General features: G+C 31.6%; 1 protein-coding gene across 1 annotated transcript; it reads right to left on the bottom strand.

Annotated features, from left to right (window-relative positions):
• Positions 1–902: 902 nt before the first annotated feature.
• On the bottom strand, positions 903–2,601 carry LOC123884671 (RING-H2 finger protein ATL3-like). The gene has a single exon (XM_045933820.1). It carries the CDS (start codon positions 2,208–2,210, stop codon positions 1,269–1,271), a length of 942 nt encoding a protein of 313 aa, XP_045789776.1. The 5' UTR covers positions 2,211–2,601; the 3' UTR covers positions 903–1,268.
• Positions 2,602–20,530: the final 17,929 nt, after the last annotated feature.

Genomic DNA, 20,530 nt, shown 5'->3' with positions numbered 1-20,530 from the left:
ATATCAGAGTGGCCATATTAGTCATAGAGGGTGTAATTCTTTACCAATTTCTTCACTGCAGTAATTATTTAGTATCAGTTTGAACTGAGCTGTTTTATCCTAAAGACGATGTGGTTGATTGTCTATCTTGCACAATTTTAAACAGTGTCACAAAACATTTTAAAAGAAGCGACCTCATCCGCGATTCGACCCGATAATTTCTTCAATGACAAAATTTTTTAAACCAAATATTTAAATTTAAAAATATCAGATAAAATGATGCTTGAATATGAGTTTATAAATAGAACCAATCATCACTTACAATTTTATTTTATAGGTTGAATTAAATCAAACCCAAAACTTAAAAAAATAAAAATAAAACTACTACATATTTTTTTTTTGGTCAACTAGCCTAATGACTAGACACTCAGACAATTAATATGGAGAAATGTGGAATCCGGGATTCGAATCCCGACCACTCCAATAATATCTCTGGTACTAGTAGCTACCATTTGAGGTACTTATGGACAAAACTACTACATATTTAAACTCATGTAATGAATATTCACTCTACACCATGTAATGGCCATGTAATGAGTGCTCTTTGTTTCTTCCTTTGTTTTATCTTTGAGTTTGGAGTCCCCCAAACTTTCTTTATATTTTATTTTTATTCTTTTAAAATGATTTAGGATGTACGACAGATGATTGTTAGTGGTTGTGGTGCTAACCTAATTGAAATTTCAGCCACTATTGACTATTGTAATGCCTTTGCATGCTTTCTCAAATTCTAAACAAAGCCTAATCTTTCTCAAATTCTATTCATTTTTAGGAGCACAATCAACATCATATCTGAACTTTATCTCTTGCCACAATCAATAATGATCCCATCTGAAACTAGGAAAAAAAATTGAATCTAATTGCAAGTAAAATTCCATTCCATTTCATCCATAAAAGTAGTCAAACTAATTGCAAGTAAAATTCAAAATGTTAACAATAACACTACAAATCTCATCTTCTGAATAAACTAAATAACCTGTCATTTATACAATATAATCACTTCAAATGATTCACTTAATGTGCTAGCACATATATTAACAAAAAATTAAATTGAATAAATAACAAGACATCATATATAGCATCAATCCTTAACCATCATTATGTGCACAAGTATTGGAAGGAAAGTAGCATAACTCTTAAATTACAGTCCCCAACTGCAATTGCGACCGCAATATAACAGTTTTAGAAATCCCGCAATTGTGACTGCAATATAACGGTTTTAGAAGTCTCTGCTAGCTCGAGCCTTGTTCAACATCCATAGAACTAGGACTTGAAGGACTTAACTTTTTGTCCCTACTTAAAAGCCTCTTAAATGATCTCAACCTTGATGACATTGGTGATTTCATTTCATCTTCAACACATCTACTATCAAAAGATGACAAAGAGGAAGAACTAAACTCATTTTGTGGTATATCAATCACCAACATTCCATTTCCATTACATCTACTATTGTTAACATTTTCACCATCTAAAGAACATGATGATGATGATGATGTTGAATAAGATTGTTGTTGAGAACTTCCTTCATCCAAACAAACACTAAAAGAATTAACTTGTGTTTGATGATTCCCCCAAACCAAAACATTTGTAGGAAAATTTGAAGACTCTAAACCATTCATAGGACTCAAATTTTCACCATTTTCTGATGAAACTAACACATTCATCTCTTTCTCTTCACCATTTGAGGATTCAACAGAAACTAAATTCCTACAAAGAGGACAAGTAGAATGAGATTGAAACCACATATCAATACAATCTAAATGAAACCCATGATTGCATTTTGGTAAAAGTCTTGTTTTTTCTCCTTCAACAATATCACAAAGACAAACAGCACATTCTAAACCATCTTTGAAATCTTCAGGTTTGAAAACCAAAACAGGCAAAGATTTAAGAATTGAAGCTTCAAGACCAATTTGGTGAGTTCCATAGACAACAGGATCTTGACCAGGAGCAAAAACAAACCGCCGTCGACGACGGCGGCGGTTTTGTGGTTGAGGAACAGTTCTTTCCTCAAAACGCCACCAAAACCACTTAGCATAAAGATGAAGTATTAGAACAAACATAACAACCATGAACAGAAAAATTATAGCTACCACCATGATTTTTCCTGTTAATTCAATTGCATTAGATTCACCCAATGTATCACTTGTTCCTGATATTGCAGTTGCACCCATGATTTTTTTTTTTTTTTTGCTTGTTACCTGTGAAAATGAATTTTTGTAAAGATGGAAACTTTAGGGTTTGGATGGAAATTTAAGAACACCCCAATTGAATTTAAACACGAATGGAGAAAACCCAGATGAAAAATCAGTGTAAAGTTTCTGAATTTTGAAGGGAAATTGAAAATGGAGAAGAGGGTGTTGCAGAATAAAGGGAGGTGTGAAAATGAAAATGAGAAAGAGAAGGAAAATTTGAGTTTGGTTTGTGAATTGGGTTAGAAAAAATTGGTACTAGATAAAGAGAAATTTTGTGAATGGAATAAGAAGAAGAATAAGGTTGAAGGTGAAGATTTGACTAAAGACTTGGACTTGTCTCTGAACATAAGGAAGAAGGTGATGGCATTGAAGTCAATGGTCAAAGACTTGTTTGGATAGTACAAATGACTAGTAATTACTTTCTCATTTCACTTTCAATTTTAACTTTTTTGGAGAAAAAATGTCCCTTTTACTAATTTTATTTGTATATTTTTTTACTAAATAAACTAATTTTATTTGTATTTGTACTTTTCAAAATTTATATTTAATACTTTCTGTATCTTATTGGAGTTTTTGCGGTGTAATTTAGATCAATTTTTGTCTGATCTAAAATACAATTTTTGCGGAGTATCTTTAGGGAATCCTGACTCAGCTGCTTGTGTAGGTATTTTTAGAAACTATAGAGGTGAATCCGTTGGCTGATTTGCATTGAATTTAGATATCAACAATGCTCTTTTTGTTGAGCTAATATGAGTCATTCTTGTTATTGAATGTGCATTTGGGGTCTGTTTGGTAAAAATAAGCTATAAGCTAGCTGATAGCTGATAAGCTAGCTGATAGCTGATAAGCTAGCTGATAGCTGAAAAGCTAGCTTATAGCTGATAGCTAAAAAGCTAGCTTATTGAAATTAAAGTGTTTGGTAAAATTAGCTTTTAAAGTGGTTATTAAATATAAAATTACATAATTGATAGTGGGTAGTTTATTTTTTAGAGTGGGTAGTTATTAAATTAAAGGGTAAAAATGGAATAAAGTGTAAAAAGCTATAAGCTATAAGCTCAAATGCTACTTGAAATAGCATCTGAAAAAAAGCTATAAGCTAGTACAAAAAGCTTGTTACCAAACACCTCTAATTTTTTGAAACAAGCTTATAAGCTCATATAATAAGCTATAAGCTAGCTTATCTGTGTTACCAAACAGAGCCTTGATAGACAATGGAATCAGTTGTGGATTGAGAGTGATTCTATGTTAGTTTCCTTGTCTATTAAGTCACCTAGCGTTAGGGGCGGACCCAGCTATAAATTTCTAGTGGGGCTAAAAATTTAGGCATTATAATTTTTTTTCATCCCAATAATAATTTCAGTTAAACAACAAACAATATGTGAAATTACTACTAATACAACATGTATATAAAAAAAACCGGAAAATATTTATTCAAAAAAATAAACCAACAAACTATATCTAAAAAGCCACAAAATTTCTATTCGAAAAAAAAAAAGAACTACTAATTTATTGAATACTAGGGGTAACCCCGTGCGTTGCACGGGTTTGATTAAAATATATAATTAAAATATTTTTATAAATAAAAAATAATAATTGTGATAACTATAATCACATATATTTAAATAATAGATATTATTTTAAAATATGATTAATATTAGTATATGGGTAAAAAAAAAAATTGTTTAGAAATATTAGATTTTTTATTAATTTATATCGTAGTTTGTTCATATTTTAATGTAATACATCTCTTATAATATTTCATAAGTTTGAAAGGATGTATTATTTTTTATTTTATTAGTGTAATCATATAAGATTTTAGTTTTCTTTATATGAGTTGCAATTTTATAGTCAAATGTCACTTTGTTTTTTTATTTTTGATGTATCCCTTATTTTATTATTTTCAATAAGAGTTGGAGGCATACCTAATTATACTTGTAGACAATATTGCTCATGAGAAATGTTAAAATAAGGTTTGATTATAGAATATGATTCATATATGGTGGCTTTGACTATTTGTTCCACGTTATCTCATTTTTTGAAAATTATGTCTCAAACAGCGTATTTGCTTACTACGTTTTATGCAATTTAAGGTTTCAAATAGCTTATCTACTTACTCATCTCTCGTTCTCTTGGAGTTTATTCTCACTTATTCACTTGCTGAAATTTTATTCCAACTTTATTAGTCCCAATTTTTTAGTCTATTGTTTGGTTCACATTTTTTTTTGCTTGGTCCTTTTGTTTTTGGTTTGTTTTTCTTTTTCTTGGTTAGATTTGTGTCTCTTCAAAATTATTGTTAGTTTTTGTCCCTCTTATTTAATATTTTCTTGAACATTTATTTTATTTTTCTTATTATATTATATAAACTTGAATATTTGTTGTTGTCAATATATAACTTTGGACGAAGATTTTATATATTTGAATTTAGGTTTAGTTATTTAGTTAAGGTAAAGAAAGTCTTATAGATGAATTTAAGATTTAACATGTGTCATTTTCTTATTTGCTTAAAAAAATGTCATCTTATTCTTATAAATATTCCACTATTTTATTTTCAGCCGTAACGTAAACATTCTTTTAGAATATGTAATTAATTTATCCAAAAAGTTATATTATTACGTAAATTAAATTAATAATTTTTGAATTATTGGTGAATTTTAGTTGTGTGTAAATATGTTTAAATATATGTGTGATTATATTTTCTAAATATATGTAAATATATTTTAACATCTACGGTTTTAATAATTTCTAAAATTTATTTTGACAAATGAGCATCAACAATTTTTATTTAATAATTTTTGTCTTTTTTTTAATTTAATTTAGAAAGTTTTTAGTACAATTCTAAGTGGGAGGAAAAAGTATTTAGCACAATTTCTAAACTAACATGTTTTTAGCACAATTCTTTTTATCGATTCATTTTATGGTTGTAAGAATAAGATGTCATGCGTAGATTAAAATAGGACCATCTATTAAAATTCATATATATTCATATTGAACCATCCAGATTTAGGCAAGTGTTATACGATAAATGCATGAAGATTATATATTTGGACAACCTCTAAGTCAAGTTGAATCAATATACTTCTTGCATGTATTACAATTATAAGAAACACATGACTTGAGTATCAACTACAAAAAAAAAAAAACTTATTTTAATTTCTACTTTGTTATTGTTTCTATATTTCTCTTGATTGAGATCAAGTAGATTACCTACACATTGTAGACAATATAGTATTTAAAAATGAGACACATATTTATATTTCTAAATTATTTGGATTGTCTTCTTTTAATTGAATGCCTCCAACATCAATATACCCTCGATCTATATAAATTTTAAGGGACTTCAAAATCAATAAATAGAAGTCTCTTTTATCCTCTTCAACTTATTCACATGAAAAAAATTAATTATATTCACATTAATCAACAATTTTTTATACAAATCTTTTACCTTATATAAAATAATAAATGAAAAAGAAAATAAGAAACAAATAAGCTAAAATATTAGACTAATAAAATAATAAATGAAAAAAGAAAGTTGTCTAATTACAAACATTATATCAATTAAAAAAAAATGATGGTTTACAAACTGCCATCAGAGTTAAATACACATCCTCACATGAGGTGCCATTTCATAGGTTTACAAACATTCATAGGATGCAACGTAAGCAAAAATAGAAGTATGTTTTATCCTGTTCTCCTCCTTCACATGAAAAAATAGTCATATTCATATTAATCGATTCAACTCAAAGTTTAATTAATCATCGAACAAAACACCGGTTGATATTTAAAAAAATATCCAACCTAAAAAAGAAATATAAAAAATGATTAGAGATGTTCTAAACTAAGAGTAATAGAAAAATTCCAATTTACAAACATATTAATAGGCAGCTATCACATATATGTATATCAATTTCTTAATCAATCAAATGTAGACATACCTGATACTCTAAGAGGTTAGACACCATTACCTACCAAGGACAAAAACCAATATACTTATGATGTAACTATATATATGCACACAATAGTTTTTAAATCAATTCAAGACACTATAATGTGTAACTTTAACATATGGAAGGTGAAGAAGCATAACTTTTTCTCATGGAGATGTTAGACAAAGAAACCATAGAGTTTTTGCTATGAGATAGATAAATTAAAATTTTGTTAAAACATAGAAGGTAGACTTCCTGATATGGTGGTGATGATAATTAGCTTTTGGGTTAACTTTATATAGAGCTTGTGTTTGATAATTAGCTAAATTAACATATTCAATATTAGTGTCTCCAAGAATTCTTTGTTTTCAATTGCATTAATAGGGAATTGTAACATACAATATATATTTTAATAATATATTGCAATGCAATTAAAATAATAACATGATGCACCATTCCACCTTTCATTGCTTGCAATTCATTTTTGTCTCAATTCAACAACAATAAATTGTGTTAGTTTTTTTTTAATATATTATTATTATTTATTATTTATTATTAGAGTAACTCTATTATATGAAAAAATATGAAAAGGTTTTAATAGAGATTGTAAACTTTTCTTATAGAGTGTCACATCATCACAATGCTTGCTTGTGAACAATTCAATCTTCCTTTTAAAGTATTGTTTGATAAATTTATTTGTCATAGTTAAAGAATAAGAGTTAAGGAATACGAAAGAATGGTAGTTTAAAAGTTGGTGTGACAAAGTTAATTTTTTTTTTAAATAATAGCACAATAGTAATTAATTAATAAACAATATAACTAAAGTATTTTTTTTTCATAAAATTTATTTATTTATTTTGTCAAGCATGGAATTTTTTTGAGGAGTAATTTTTTTATTTGGTTTATTTATTTAAAGTAAAATTTTACAAATTGCAAATCATATTTACGCATGCATGATTTATATTTTATGTTTGGTAGTGTAAAATATGAAAGAGCATATATCTATTCATTGTTCTTTTGTAATTTGATCTTTTTTTTCTTTTTTTTCTTTCATTATTATTGGGAGCCATTATTATTGTAACATATAGATAATTATTTTGGAGGATGAATGGACACACAAAATAAATTATGGGACAAATTTTAAATAGATATGAGAAGCTTTCTAAAGCATGCCACATCATCACAATGCTTGCTTTTGAGCAACTCAACCTTCCTTTTACTAGTAAAAGATATGTTAAATGCATATCACTTGTTTAATTCAATCAGCTTATATCTTATTAATTTTTATTCCAATTTTACCTGTATTTAATTTTTATTCCAATTTTACAGTATTATCTTATTTGAAAAAATTAAGTATTAATTAAACTTTTTTTATGTCATGTCATATTTATATGCTAGTTCAATTGCTAATTTTACTCAATTCTATAAATTCAATTAGTTCAATTGCTAATTTTACCCAATTCTATAAATTCAACTAGTGGTCCACTATATTTTTACCTAATTCTATAAATTCAATTTTACCCAATTTTTTATACATATGATTATAAAATTAAACTATATAACTTAAAATAATAATTCATGTATAATCAAAAACTTGAAATCATCAATAATAGACTATGAACTAATATTTGCACTAATACTTAAACTAATATGTATACGAGAGACTTACAGTTATCAATAATAAACTCTAAACTAATATTTACATTAATATTTGTACGAATATGTATAAAAAAAGACTTAAAATTATTTATAAAATTTTTATTTTTTATTTTTAGAAAAATTTGGACCGGACTTCACCTTGAACAGGTCCGTCCCTGCCTAGCGTTGTGCCTTGACAACTAAAAATCAGATGGAAGAACTGTTTGGTTAAAGCTAGCCAGATGAATTTTTTGATATCTCATATTTATAGGGAGGGTAATCGCTGCGCGGATAAGCTCTCTTCTTTAGGTTTGGCTGTGAATGAATACACTTGGTGGACTTCACCTCCTATTTGTATTAGAGAGTAGCTTACTAGGAATAGACTTGGCCTTCCTAGTTATAGATTTCGTTAGTTTTTTAGGGTTTGGCTTGACCTCATCTTTTGTATTTCACTTTTCTCTTTATTAATATATATTACATTTTAAAAAAAATAGTTTTAGAGAACTAATTTTAAAAAATTGATTTGGTTTGGTCAAAATTAAGGAGGTTTATTTTGGATTTATTTTTCAATATTCAAATGGAGGTTAAGTTAAACTATTAAAAAATATTAAAAAATTAAAAGTATTAAAAAACATATATAACTTATAATATAATATATAATACTAATAAAAAATAAAAGAGTATTAAAATATAGGGTTAAATGCAGTTTTGGCCCCCTAAGTTTCACAATTGCTTGATTTTGGCCCCCCACATTTTAATTGCATGATTTTAACCCTCTAAGTTTCACAATTGCTTGATTTTAGCCCTCCAAGTTTCAATTGCTCGATTTTGACCCCCCAAGTTTACCCCATTTTGCATTTGCTAGCCCCCGTTGACTTTTTTGACTAAAAATTACTTATGTGACATTTTAAAAAAAATTAAAAATATGTTTTAATTAAAAAAATTAAAAAATAATAATATTTGCTTTTATAAAAATGTATTAAAAATTGTTTTTTAATAAAAGGTTTAATAATTATTTTTTATTTAAAAAAAAGTTTACAAAGTTTTAAAAAAATAGTTCATAAAATGTTTTTTTTACTTTTTTATATAACAAAATTATTTTACAAACTACATATAATAAGAAAAATATTTTCTAATTTAGTTTTAAAAAACAATTTGTAATTTATTTATTTTTAAATACTTATTTAATTTTAAAATGCTACATAACCAATTTTTAATCAAAATATTCAACGGGGGGCTAGCAAATGCAAAAGGGGTAAATTTGAGGGGCCAAAATCGAGCAATTGAAACTTGAAGGGCTAAAATCAAGCAATTGTGAAACTTAGGGGGTTAAAATCAAGCAATTGAAACGTGGGGGGTCAAAATCAAGCAATTATGAAACTTGGGGGGCCAAAACTACATTTAAGCCTAAAATATATGTATGCTATTTATTTTAGTTTTAAAAAATCATTCTTAAATATGACGGGGGATTAGATTGCTCAATTAATTTAAGGTAACAATTAAGAGTTAAAAAATGATTCAAACTATTTTCATAAAAAGACGTTCAAACACGTACAATAACTATTAATTTTATGCAAGTTATTTATTTATTTATTTGCAGTAACTGCGTCATACAGAAAAGAAAAAAAATTATTTAATTGCAGTTTTATTTGAATCATATTAGTTTGAGCACCCTTACGTTCTACCATCACGAGGGAAACATTTGCTTATTTCATGTATATTATCAAAAACTATAAAATAATGTTAGCAACATGATCTTTATTTTTCTTTTGAAGTTAATTAGCAACACAATATTTTTTTCTTGGTAAAAAAAAAGAGGGTAAAGTCTAACAAAAAATTACAAAATTAAACGAATTCTTCTAGGCATGCAGTTTCGAAGATGTCATCAAAGATAGAACTTTGAAGTGCTGAAAGAGAAATTTCTATAACATGAACATTGAAAGAGCTCATGGTTACACTAAATTAGTCAACCAATCAGCGCACATATGTTTCCTTCACGCCAAAAATGTTTTATATGCAAATGTACATTCCCCACATTTCTGCATAGAGGGCATCACAACTTTCAATCTTTCGAGCAAATCCTTTCAAATATCTGTCATTTATTGCTCAACCTTGTGATAATAGCAAATGATCCTTAACACACATTTTTTTTTTTGTTATCAACAATATTAATGTATTATCATAAATTCTTAATAGAAAACAAATCTGTAAAATAATTTTAAAAGATATAGAGTCACAAATTGAATAGAACACAAACTCACAAAGTTGAAAAATTGAACTTGAATACAGACAATACAGTCATTAAAATACTAATACTACTATTCACTTCAAAAGAAAGAATAAAGGGGTGGGTTCAAAATTCTGACTTTCTAACCCCATTTTGTCATTTCATCAACTGCTCCAAGACAATTCACGGGATCTTTGTTACACCTTTATTTTGTTAATTGCTAATTAGGCTTGTTAATGATAGGGATTTAACTTCCCCTTGACCTGTCTAATGAATTTATCTACTAAAAAGGAATTGAATTTGGATTTTTCAACTTAAAAACTAATTAAGCCATCTACCATAAGTGATAATGTATTGGATTAACACAACTTGCTATTAAATTGACATTTGAACTTCAATATTTGACCCAACTTTTAGATAGTGTTGGCCATCTAGCAAACCATGGATTAAGATCTCCGGTCTTGCGATTCTTGATTTTGCATGCATCTCAACTTTTTAAGTAATTATAAGATTTTTAAAGTAATTATCTTTCCAACATGTATCCTATTGACATATTTCAGGCACTAAACGAGGTCTAAAGTGAAGATAAAAATAGTTGTTTGAATTTTAGAAGAGTTGTGAAGTTGTTGTCTCATCTTTATAATTTGTTTTCTCCGATGTATTTTCCTATTATAAACTAATAAACTTATGTTATAAGGAACTTTTTTTTCATAGTACTAATTTTTTTTCTTCCACAGACTTAAAATTCCTGCTTGAGTTGTTTTACCCTTAGGTCGGCCCTGACATATTTGAAAGTAATTAAATATAAATTTTTTGTATTTAATAATATAAATATTTAAAATATTAAATGCATAAATTTTAAAATAATTTTTTCATATTTTTTTTTTTTTGGTACAAGAAGAAGAAGTTTTTGAAGGTGTGAAAACACAAGAAGGGGGGGGGTTGAATTGTGTTTTAGCTAAGTTAAAACTTTTTCAAGTTCTTAACTCAACTACGTTAGCAGCGGATAAATAACACAAATAATAACAAGAGAGAGAGAGAGAAATCACACAAGCAGTTTATACTGGTTCCTCTCACAAAACGAGAGTAGTCCAGTCCCCTTGCACTTCCAAGGGAGTTCACTATAATCACACAAGATTACACCTGCTCAAGCACACAAGCAAGAGACTTCTCAACAATGCTCAAGCACACAAGCTTAAGACTTCACACTTAAGCACACAAGCTTAAGTTTCTCAAGTAATAGTAAAGTATATAACAATATACAAATGCTCTTAACAGAACCTAATGAGAGCCAATACAAAGAGTATTAGACTAAAGTGCAAAAACACTTAACAGCGGTTCAGAGCTTGTATATCACAAAGTTCAGAGTTTGTTCAGCGTACGTTCAATCCTTAAAAAAAAATAGATTTTTGTTGTAGCTGAATCTTCTAGTATATATACCACTAGAAAAGAGTCGTTGCAAAAGGAGCCGTTGGAGTTGATAATCTTTTGTCTTCAAGCAGTCTGTCTTGATGCAGTTTGGTTGTATCCAAAACTAAGAAAGAGTTTCAGTTACTTTGACTACTGCAGAGTGGACTTTCCTTATTCAGCTAACAAAGCTGAAAACCCACGTTCTCAAGTTAGAACAGACAAAACGAGAGTAGCTGAACTGATCAGGCTTGAAAGGTCCTTTTCTTCATTGGTAGAAGAGTTGACTAGCAAAGGGAATCTTCACAGCTTTCAAAGAGATCTTCAGACTTTGATGAAGCTTAGTAGTCAGTCAAGAAGTTCTGAAGACTTCATTCTCTGAACGTTGTAACTTCTGAAGTCTAACATCTTCTGAGCGCTTGTGAACTTCTGAATTCACATCCTCTGAGGTTCACTCAGAGCTTATATGATGCTTATATCTGCGCACTTAAAATAAATTTTTAGTCCTTCCAATTGTTTATTAATACTTTGTTATCATCAAAACCTTTATAGATTTAGGGGCAAACATTTTTAAATCAATTTTGTTCCAACAATCTCCCCCTTTTTGATGATGACAAACATAAGTATTAATTGACAATTGTTGTTAAATTAACTTATCATGTTTCTCTTAGGTTTATGAGGTTTGCAAGCTCCCCCTAAGATTGATACTCCTTAAAGCCAAAACTTTAGGTTATATCCATGATATTTTAATTTAGTATAAGATTAAGATAATTTGAAATAAAACAAATTTCATATTTTTCTTCAGAGTGAGAGGTTTGCAAGCTCTCCCCCTAAGTCTCATAAGGCTAAGTTAAAATTGCACTCTTAACTTATCCTTACTTATGAAATTTATTTCGGTTTCAACTAACTTAGTCTCCACCTTGAAATACGTAAAACAACTTAAAAGTAACGACTTTTAACTTAACGGATAAAAGCGAGATAAAAGTGTGGTTTCAGTTTTTGAACTTATCACTTATCAATTAATGCGTAACTACTCCCCCTTTTGTCATTATCAAAAAGTAAAAAAAATTTATATAACCAAGACAGTCAAAAAAGAAGAGTGGTTGTTACAAAGGTGAATTAATTTCAAAAGCAAAAACCAACGCGCTCAAAGGGTTATAAAAAGGTGAACGAGTTAACATTCCTGCTTCACGTAAAAACGAGAATAAACAAGTGAAACAAGAGAGATTAGGAATAATGAAAAGATTTAGTTTACGCATCGCAGAGTTTAAGAGAAGGAAAGAAGACGAAAAACGCGAAGAAGAGGAGAAAAATAAAGAAAACAAGAAACCACAAGATGCTGAGATAATAATCATCTCATCAGATTCTGAAGCTGAAGAGAATGAAGATGATGCTGACTATGTTGAGTTCTTGGCTGGCTATGTTCCAGAAGAAGAACAAGAAGAAGAAGAAGAAGAGCAAAACCCAGATCCCATAGAAATTTCATCAGATGATGCTGAGGAGAAATCAGAGATTTCTTCTGAGTTTTATCCATCTGATTAGGATTAGGTTGTCTTTTTCTTTTTCTTTTTACCAATGTACTCAACATTGTTAGATCATTAATAAAAATTTTCGTTTAAAAGCATCGTGTGTTCTTATGTTCTTATTTATGAAAAAAAATTAGTATAAGCAAAACATAAACACAATAACATGAAATATATAAACCAGACGAAAAGAAAATTGTGCAGAGGATAATCAAGAAAACAAACAAAAAACACATCTTAAAACAAAAAACAACTTAAAATAAGTGCATAGAATCCTAGGGTTTCTTAAGGAAAGCTAAGAGTTGGTCAAATTTGTCGTTCAAGGATCCCACATTGGAAACTAAACCATCCACCTTGGTTTCCAATGTTTGGTGAGCAGCTCTTTGCCTTTCCAGACCTTCTTGTTGCTCCCTCAGAGCTTCTTGAAAGATCTGCAACTGATCAATAACCATAGGAGCTGGATCTTCAACCAAAGGCACTTGTTCTTCAACCAAAGGTGCCTTGCCTTTATCAGAGGGTTCACCTTCCTCTGGATAGTCAATCATCAGCACATCCTCTTGATTCTGAGAAGCCAGCACATCATCCTCTGAAAAGTCCTCGGGTTGCAACTCATTTGCCAACTGGGCAACTCTTGCAGCAGCTTCTTCCAGCCTTTCAGACTCAGACCTCTGAGCTTCAAGACTCTGAAACATCTTGGAGTCTATCCAGATGACTTTGAAAGCGTTCAGACGTTGTTCAGCAGCAGCAAGTGCTTCCAGCTTAGCACGTTCAGATTCAGCATGATTAAACATGGTTAACCTTTTCAATTCAGCCCTGACCAGACTTTCCCTCATGAAGCTTATCACATCCAAGTCTCTGCTTCCAACTACAGCCTTAATCTTCTCAGCAGCACCATCCAAAGCATTGCAAATCCTTGCCTTAATGCTTGAAACTTCCAAATCCACATCAGAAGGACAAACTAGAAACCTGTCCTTTAACATAGATAATCTAACCAAGTCATCATGAAACTGAGTGGATAGATTACTAAAAGGGTTAGATGATGAGGATGAAGGATTGGGAATGGTAGAGAAGTTGGTTGATTCATTAGCAGGATTGTCAATAATGACAACTTCTGCCTCTGAAGGCTTGGGGCACAAGTATGAATACGCTCAGGAGAAGCATATTTAGCACTTGGTTGAGGTTGAGGTTCAGGGGTTGATTCAGATGATGAGATGTCAGAGGTTGATTCAGGATAAATGTGTTCAGGGGATGGTTCAGGAGATTTAAGTTGGGATGATGGTTCAGCAGGTTTAATTGGAGATGGTTGTTTTGTGGTTGAAGCTTGTTCAGGGTTAGGAATAAGTGATTCAGGTTCAGATGGTGATATGATAGGTGTTTCTTTTTGTGGTTGAGGTTGAGGTGATTTAGGTTTAGGAGGTGATGAAGGTTTCTGGGTGAAGGTTTGATTATTAAGAGGGTCTGGACTAAGATGTTTCTCTAGTTCAGACAAAGGGTTGTCAGAGGTTGGAATACCAGAGGTTGGTAAAACAGTTCTGAGAGGTTTGGTGTAACCTATTCCAATCTCATTTTCATTAAAGATGTACTTAGTAGACTTACCTTTATCTTTAGGGGTAGGAGCAGGTCTTTTCTTCAAACGTGCAGCCAGAGTCTCTTCATCAGATTCAGTCTCATCTTCTGACTCAGATTCTTCAGATGAACTGTCTACCTCAACAACAGCAGGCTCTTTTGAAGCTTCTTCAGTAGCCTTGGCAGTAGATTCTTCATGTTTTCTCTTAGTCCTTTGCTCAGCCATAGATCGTTCAACTTTAACTTTCTTTTGAGCCAAAAGATCTGGCTTAGGTAGATCATCTTGAGCTTCAGCCTTTCTCTTTTGCTTCCTAGAAGGGTTATACTGGTTTGCAGGAGCCTTTGGAACCATACTCCTATCAACAATAAAACCCTCTTTTCTGAGCACTTCTAAGTAGTCCTGAATTACATGCTCAGCATCAGCTTCAGATATAACTGGGTAGCCTTCTATGTACAGACGATCTTCAAGCCTAACAGAGAACTCTTGTGGAGGAGCAACAGGCTTAGATGCAATCAGACGCATCTTGGACAGAAAACTAGCATTCAGAATCTCTGGATAAAACTTCTTCTGAACCAATTCTGGGTGGAACTTCTGCAAGTTCTGAACCACGTGACCTTGATATAGAAGATCTGACAACAACCTGGGATAAACTATAGTAGTTTTCCTCTGAGACTTACTTGCAAAAATTGCTTCACAAATCCGTTCAAAAAAGTAATCTCCAAGATTAACTCTCTTCCTTGTCAGAAGGAAATATAACAAATGACGATGCGTCCAGGAGATTGTATCAGTCCCTCCAACTCTTGGACTGATAGAAGCAAGGATTATCTTGAACAAAACTCTGCACTCGTCAGTCAATCCTTTGACTTTCCCTTTCAGCTTGAAGTCAGTGCAGATGAGATGCAGAAGATCATCTCTATATCTGGTATCCTTTTCAAAAGCATCTAACTCTATCCCAGAGTTAGGTAGACCAAGAAGAGCATTGAAATGAATTGGTGAGAAAGCCATATTCATCCCACAGATGTTAGACCTAATCTGAACACCTGTAAATTCCAGCAAGCCCATTTCCTTCCTAGTTTTACCCTTCAGACTAGGATTCCTCTCAATAGCAGCAATCTCTTCCTTCTTTGCTTCATGTTTATCAAACACTCTTGCTTTCATCCAAAATTTCTTAAGCAAGTCTGGGTAGATAGGACCGTTAAGCATGTCGAAGTACTTATCCCATCTTTGTGATGTAAAGTACTGCTTAACTTCAAAACCGTTTGCAGAAAGACTATCAAAGTCCACAATCTTCTCAGACAGAAAGCAGAGTTCAGATTCTGGAAATTCCATCTCGTTCCCAACAATCTGAAGATTCTTGAACATAAACGGTGGAATCTTTGTTGAAGAAGATGACGAAGGTTCGGCCATTGTTGGAGATTAGGGTAGGGTTTGGAAAACTAACGAGAGAGAAAGAAAGTGTGTTGGAGGTTTAGAGAGAATATGAAAGTGTAGGTTGTGAAAGTGAATAGTGTGCAAGTGTATTGTGTAAGTTTATTTAAATGAGTACAGTTAACATGAAAATAGCAAATTTGGGAAGTTACGCTAATTGACAGAAAGTTGAATACCGAAAATCATCATTAACCACCCACTACCTGACACACGTAGACCACGTGCAGAAATTTACTCGGTAACTGCTATTTTAATGGACAACTGTTCAGCAGTGAATACTAAACGTTTCCCACTTAAATAGTTCAGAGCCTCTGAGTTATTTAAAATTCTCTATCAGAGTTAGGTACTTCAGAGCTTGTGTTTCAGATGATCTGAATCATAAGTTCTGCTATACATAACTTCTTACACTTTAAAGGCCCAAAAAAAATTTTCATTCAGAGATTGAAAACATGTTCAGATGTTTCTTTATAAAATCAAATCTTTCAACAGGTAAGGCTTTAGTAAATATGTCAGCCCATTGATTTTCAGTATCAACAAACTTAATATCTATAATGCCTCTCTGAACATAATCTCTGATAAAATGGTGTTTAATTTCAATATGTTTGGCTCTAGAGTGTAGGATAGGATTTTTAGATAAATGAATGGCTGCAGTATTGTCACAATATAAAGGAATATTGTTACTGCTTACCTGATAATCTTCTAACTGATATTTTAACCAGAGTAGTTGTGTACAACACTTAGCTGCTGAAATGTATTCTGCTTCTGCTGTAGACAAAGCTATAGTAGTTTGTCTCTTACTAGCCCAGGAGATAAGGTTTTCACCAACAAATTGACAATTGCCACTTGTGGATTTTCTTTCAATTTTATCTCCAGCATAGTCAGCATCACAGAATCCATTTAGCACATAATCATTGGATTTCTTATAGAGAAGTCCAAGATTAGTTGTTCCTTTCAGATACCTAAAGATTCTCTTTACAGCTGTAAGATGATATTCTCTAGGATCTGACTGGAATCTTGCACATAAGCATACACTGAATAAAATATCTGGTCTAGAGGCTGTCAGATAGAGTAAGGAACCAATCATACCTCTGTAGACTTTTTGATCTACTTTTCCTTCATCATCTGACTTGCTCATGTTGGTAGTTGAGTGCATGGGAGTGTTCATTATCTTGCAGTCATCTAGATTGAACTTCTTCAGAAGTTCCTTGGTATATTTTGATTGATGAACATAAGTTCCTTCCTTCTTCTGATTGATTTGAATTCCAAGAAAGAATTTCAATTCTCCCATCATGCTCATTTCAAATTCATCCTGCATTATCTTAGAAAAGTTCTTGCACAAGGAAGCATTAGTTGAACCAAAAATAATATCATCAACATAAATTTGAATGATTAAAATGTCTTCTTTGGTTGTTTTTCTAAAGAGTGTGCAGTCAACCTTTCCTTTTTCAAAACCCTTTTCAAGAAGGAAATTACTGAGTCTATCATACCAAGCTCTTGGAGCTTGTTTCAGACCATACAGTGATTTCTTCAATTTAAAAACATGTTCTGGGTTTGAGACATCTTCAAAACCAGGAGGTTGCTTAACATACACTTCTTCAGAAATAAAACCATTTAAGAAGGCACTTTTAACATCCATCTGATACAAGGTTATTCCATGATTAACAGCATAAGATAGAAGTAACCTGATTGCTTCAAGTCTAGCAACTGGTGCAAAGGTTTCAGTATAGTCAATCCCCTCTTGTTGACTATAACCTTGTGCAACCAATCTAGCCTTGTTTCTTACCACTTCACCTTGTTCATTCAGCTTGTTTCTGAATACCCATTTTGTTCCAATAATGTTCTTGTGTGAAGGCTTAGGCACTAGAGTCCACACATCATTCCTTTGAAATTGATTCAGCTCTTCTTGCATTGCTACAATCCAAGCATCATCTTTCAGAGCTTCATCAATCTTTGAAGGTTCCATCATAGAGATAAGACCAACTAATGATTCCTCATTTCTCAGTTGAGATCTTGTCTTCCTTGGACTATCCTTGTTGCCTAATATCAGTTCCTCTGGATGTGATTATTTGTATTTGAAAGTATTTCTTGGGGGCTCATCATCTTCAGACTCATCAACATCAGGTTCAGCAGTTGCTTCAGTTCTTTGTTGTTCAGAGTCTGTAGGAACTGTTGTATTCAGAGGTTCTTCAGAGAATGGATGTTCTGAGTAGTTTGGAATATCTGAATATTGATCCTCTGATACCTGAAATCTAGACAAACCTTCCACAAGCTCTGACACTTGGTCAGGCTCTTTGTCATCAAATTTGACATGCATAGTTTCTTCCACAGTATGTGTTTCAGAAATATACAGTCTGTATGCTTTTGAGCGTTCAGAGTATCCTATAAAAATACCCTTATAACCTCTAGCATCAAATTTCTTTAGATGGACTTTGTTATTTAAGATGTAACACGTACATCCAAACTGATGAAAATAAGAAATATCAGGTTTTCTTCCTTTGAACAATTCATAAGCAGTTTTGTTCAACTTAGATCTGATATAGATTCTATTTTGAACATAACATGCTGTGTTTACAGCTTCTGCCCATAAAAACTTTGCTACATTTGTTTCATGCATCATGGTTCTGGCCATTTCTTGCAGAGTTCTATTCTTCCTTTCAACAACCCCATTTTGTTGAGGAGTTCTAGGAGAAGAGAATTCATGCAGGATGCCATATTTTTCACAAAAGTTTTCAAAAGGTTCGTTTTCAAATTCTCCACCATGATCACTTCTAACTTTTAAAATAGTGTAGCCTTTTTCATTTTGAATTTGTTTGCAGAAGATTCTAAACTCATCATAAGCTTCATCTTTTGTTCTTAGGAATTTTACCCAAGTCCATCTACTGTAATCATCAACAATTACTAATCCATACTTCTTTCCATTGATAGAGGCAGTGTGAACTGGCCCAAAAAGATCAATGTGAAGAAGTTCCAATGGTCTTGAGGTAGAGACAATGTTCTTAGGTTTAAAAGATGATTTTGTAATCTTTCCTTTTTGACAAGAACCACAAAGTGTGTTTGAGTGATATTTGATTTTAGGTAAACCTCTGACAAGGTCAAGCTTACTAAGCTTAGAGATTAACCTCCAGTTAGCATGGCCTAACCTCTTATGCCAGATCCATTTTTCTTCACTCAAGGTCAAAAGACACATCACTTTTTGTTCATTCAAATCAGAAAGATTAATTTTATAAACATTGTTCTTTCTCAGACCTTTGAATATCATGGAGTTATCAGATTGTTTAGACACAGTACATGATTCCTTATTAAAGACAACTACATAACCATTGTCGCAAAATTGACTTATGCTCAATAGGTTATGTTTGAGTCCATCAACTAACCAAACATCATGAATAGATAGGGAAGAATTACCTACTGTACCTGTACCTATTATCTTTCCTTTTTGATTACCTCCAAAGCCAACAGATCCTCCTTCTTTCATAGTCAGCTTAGAAAATAGTTGTTTGTCACCAGTCATATGCCTTGAACATCCACTATCCAAATACCATGAGTGATTCATGATACTTCTTTGAGTGGTAGGCTGTATGAGAAACAACTTTAATCATTGCGATAGAACTCTTCATCAAGGTTAATGATAAAGTCATCCCAGTATTCTTCCTCTTCATTTTCCAAGTTCTGATTGTTAACTTGAGAACTTGTCAACCATTGGTCTAGGACATAAGCCCTTCTTCCTTTGCATAAGACTTGTTTCCACACTCTAGGTAGGACATATCCTTTCCTAGTTGGTAAATCTGAATGGTACATAATTTCAGCTTTTGGTACCCATCTTCTGGGTCCACGCTTGTTAGTCCACAAATGCTTACTATGTTGTCTAGTGTTAGAGAAAGATCTTGGTTTGGAATAATAACCTTTTTGAAATCTTTTCTTTGTTTGAAATCTGTTATTTTTCCAAGATTTGGATTGTTTGTGATTCCAGGGTTTGTATTTATCATCAATCCTATGTTCTGATTGATTATATCTACTGACTCTAGAATCATAAATAATCTGAGTCTTGTACTTCATCTGAGATTTGGAGTTTGAATTTTTTCTTTTAAAAACATCTGATCTCTTAGATTGACTAGCTTCAGGTACTGAAGTTCCTTTGGATCCAGAATTTGAGGTCTCAGATGTTGGAGCTTTCAGAACATCTGAACTAATGTTATCAGGTTCTGAACAACTTCTATCTTCTGAACTTTTCTTTCCAGATCCTGAGGAACTAGGTTCCTCTGAGCTGTCAGCTTCTAAATCACTCAGATCATCAATGTCATTTTCACAAATGCCAGGATTCTTTCCCTCTTCACTTGGTGGAACAACATAATAAACCCAAGATTTTCCAACCTTTTTGGCAAAGGTCTTCAGCTTTGAATATGTTCTACCATATTCATAGCCAAGTCCTTCTCCTCTATGTCTCAAAACATTATAAATTATATTAGCAGCTTTGCTCTTCCCAAGGTTGAGATGCACAAACTGTTGAAGAGTTATTTCCTGCTCATCAATAGGTTTGTGACAAACAGCACAACCCTTTTCAAAGTCATTTACTCTATTCAGAGTTT

Source organism: Trifolium pratense, linkage group LG5 (assembly GCF_020283565.1).
Source record: "Trifolium pratense cultivar HEN17-A07 linkage group LG5, ARS_RC_1.1, whole genome shotgun sequence".
Taxonomy (NCBI): domain Eukaryota; kingdom Viridiplantae; phylum Streptophyta; class Magnoliopsida; order Fabales; family Fabaceae; genus Trifolium; species Trifolium pratense.
Note: the sequence above shows the minus strand (reverse complement) of the source record. Positions and strands in the feature narration are given on the sequence as shown.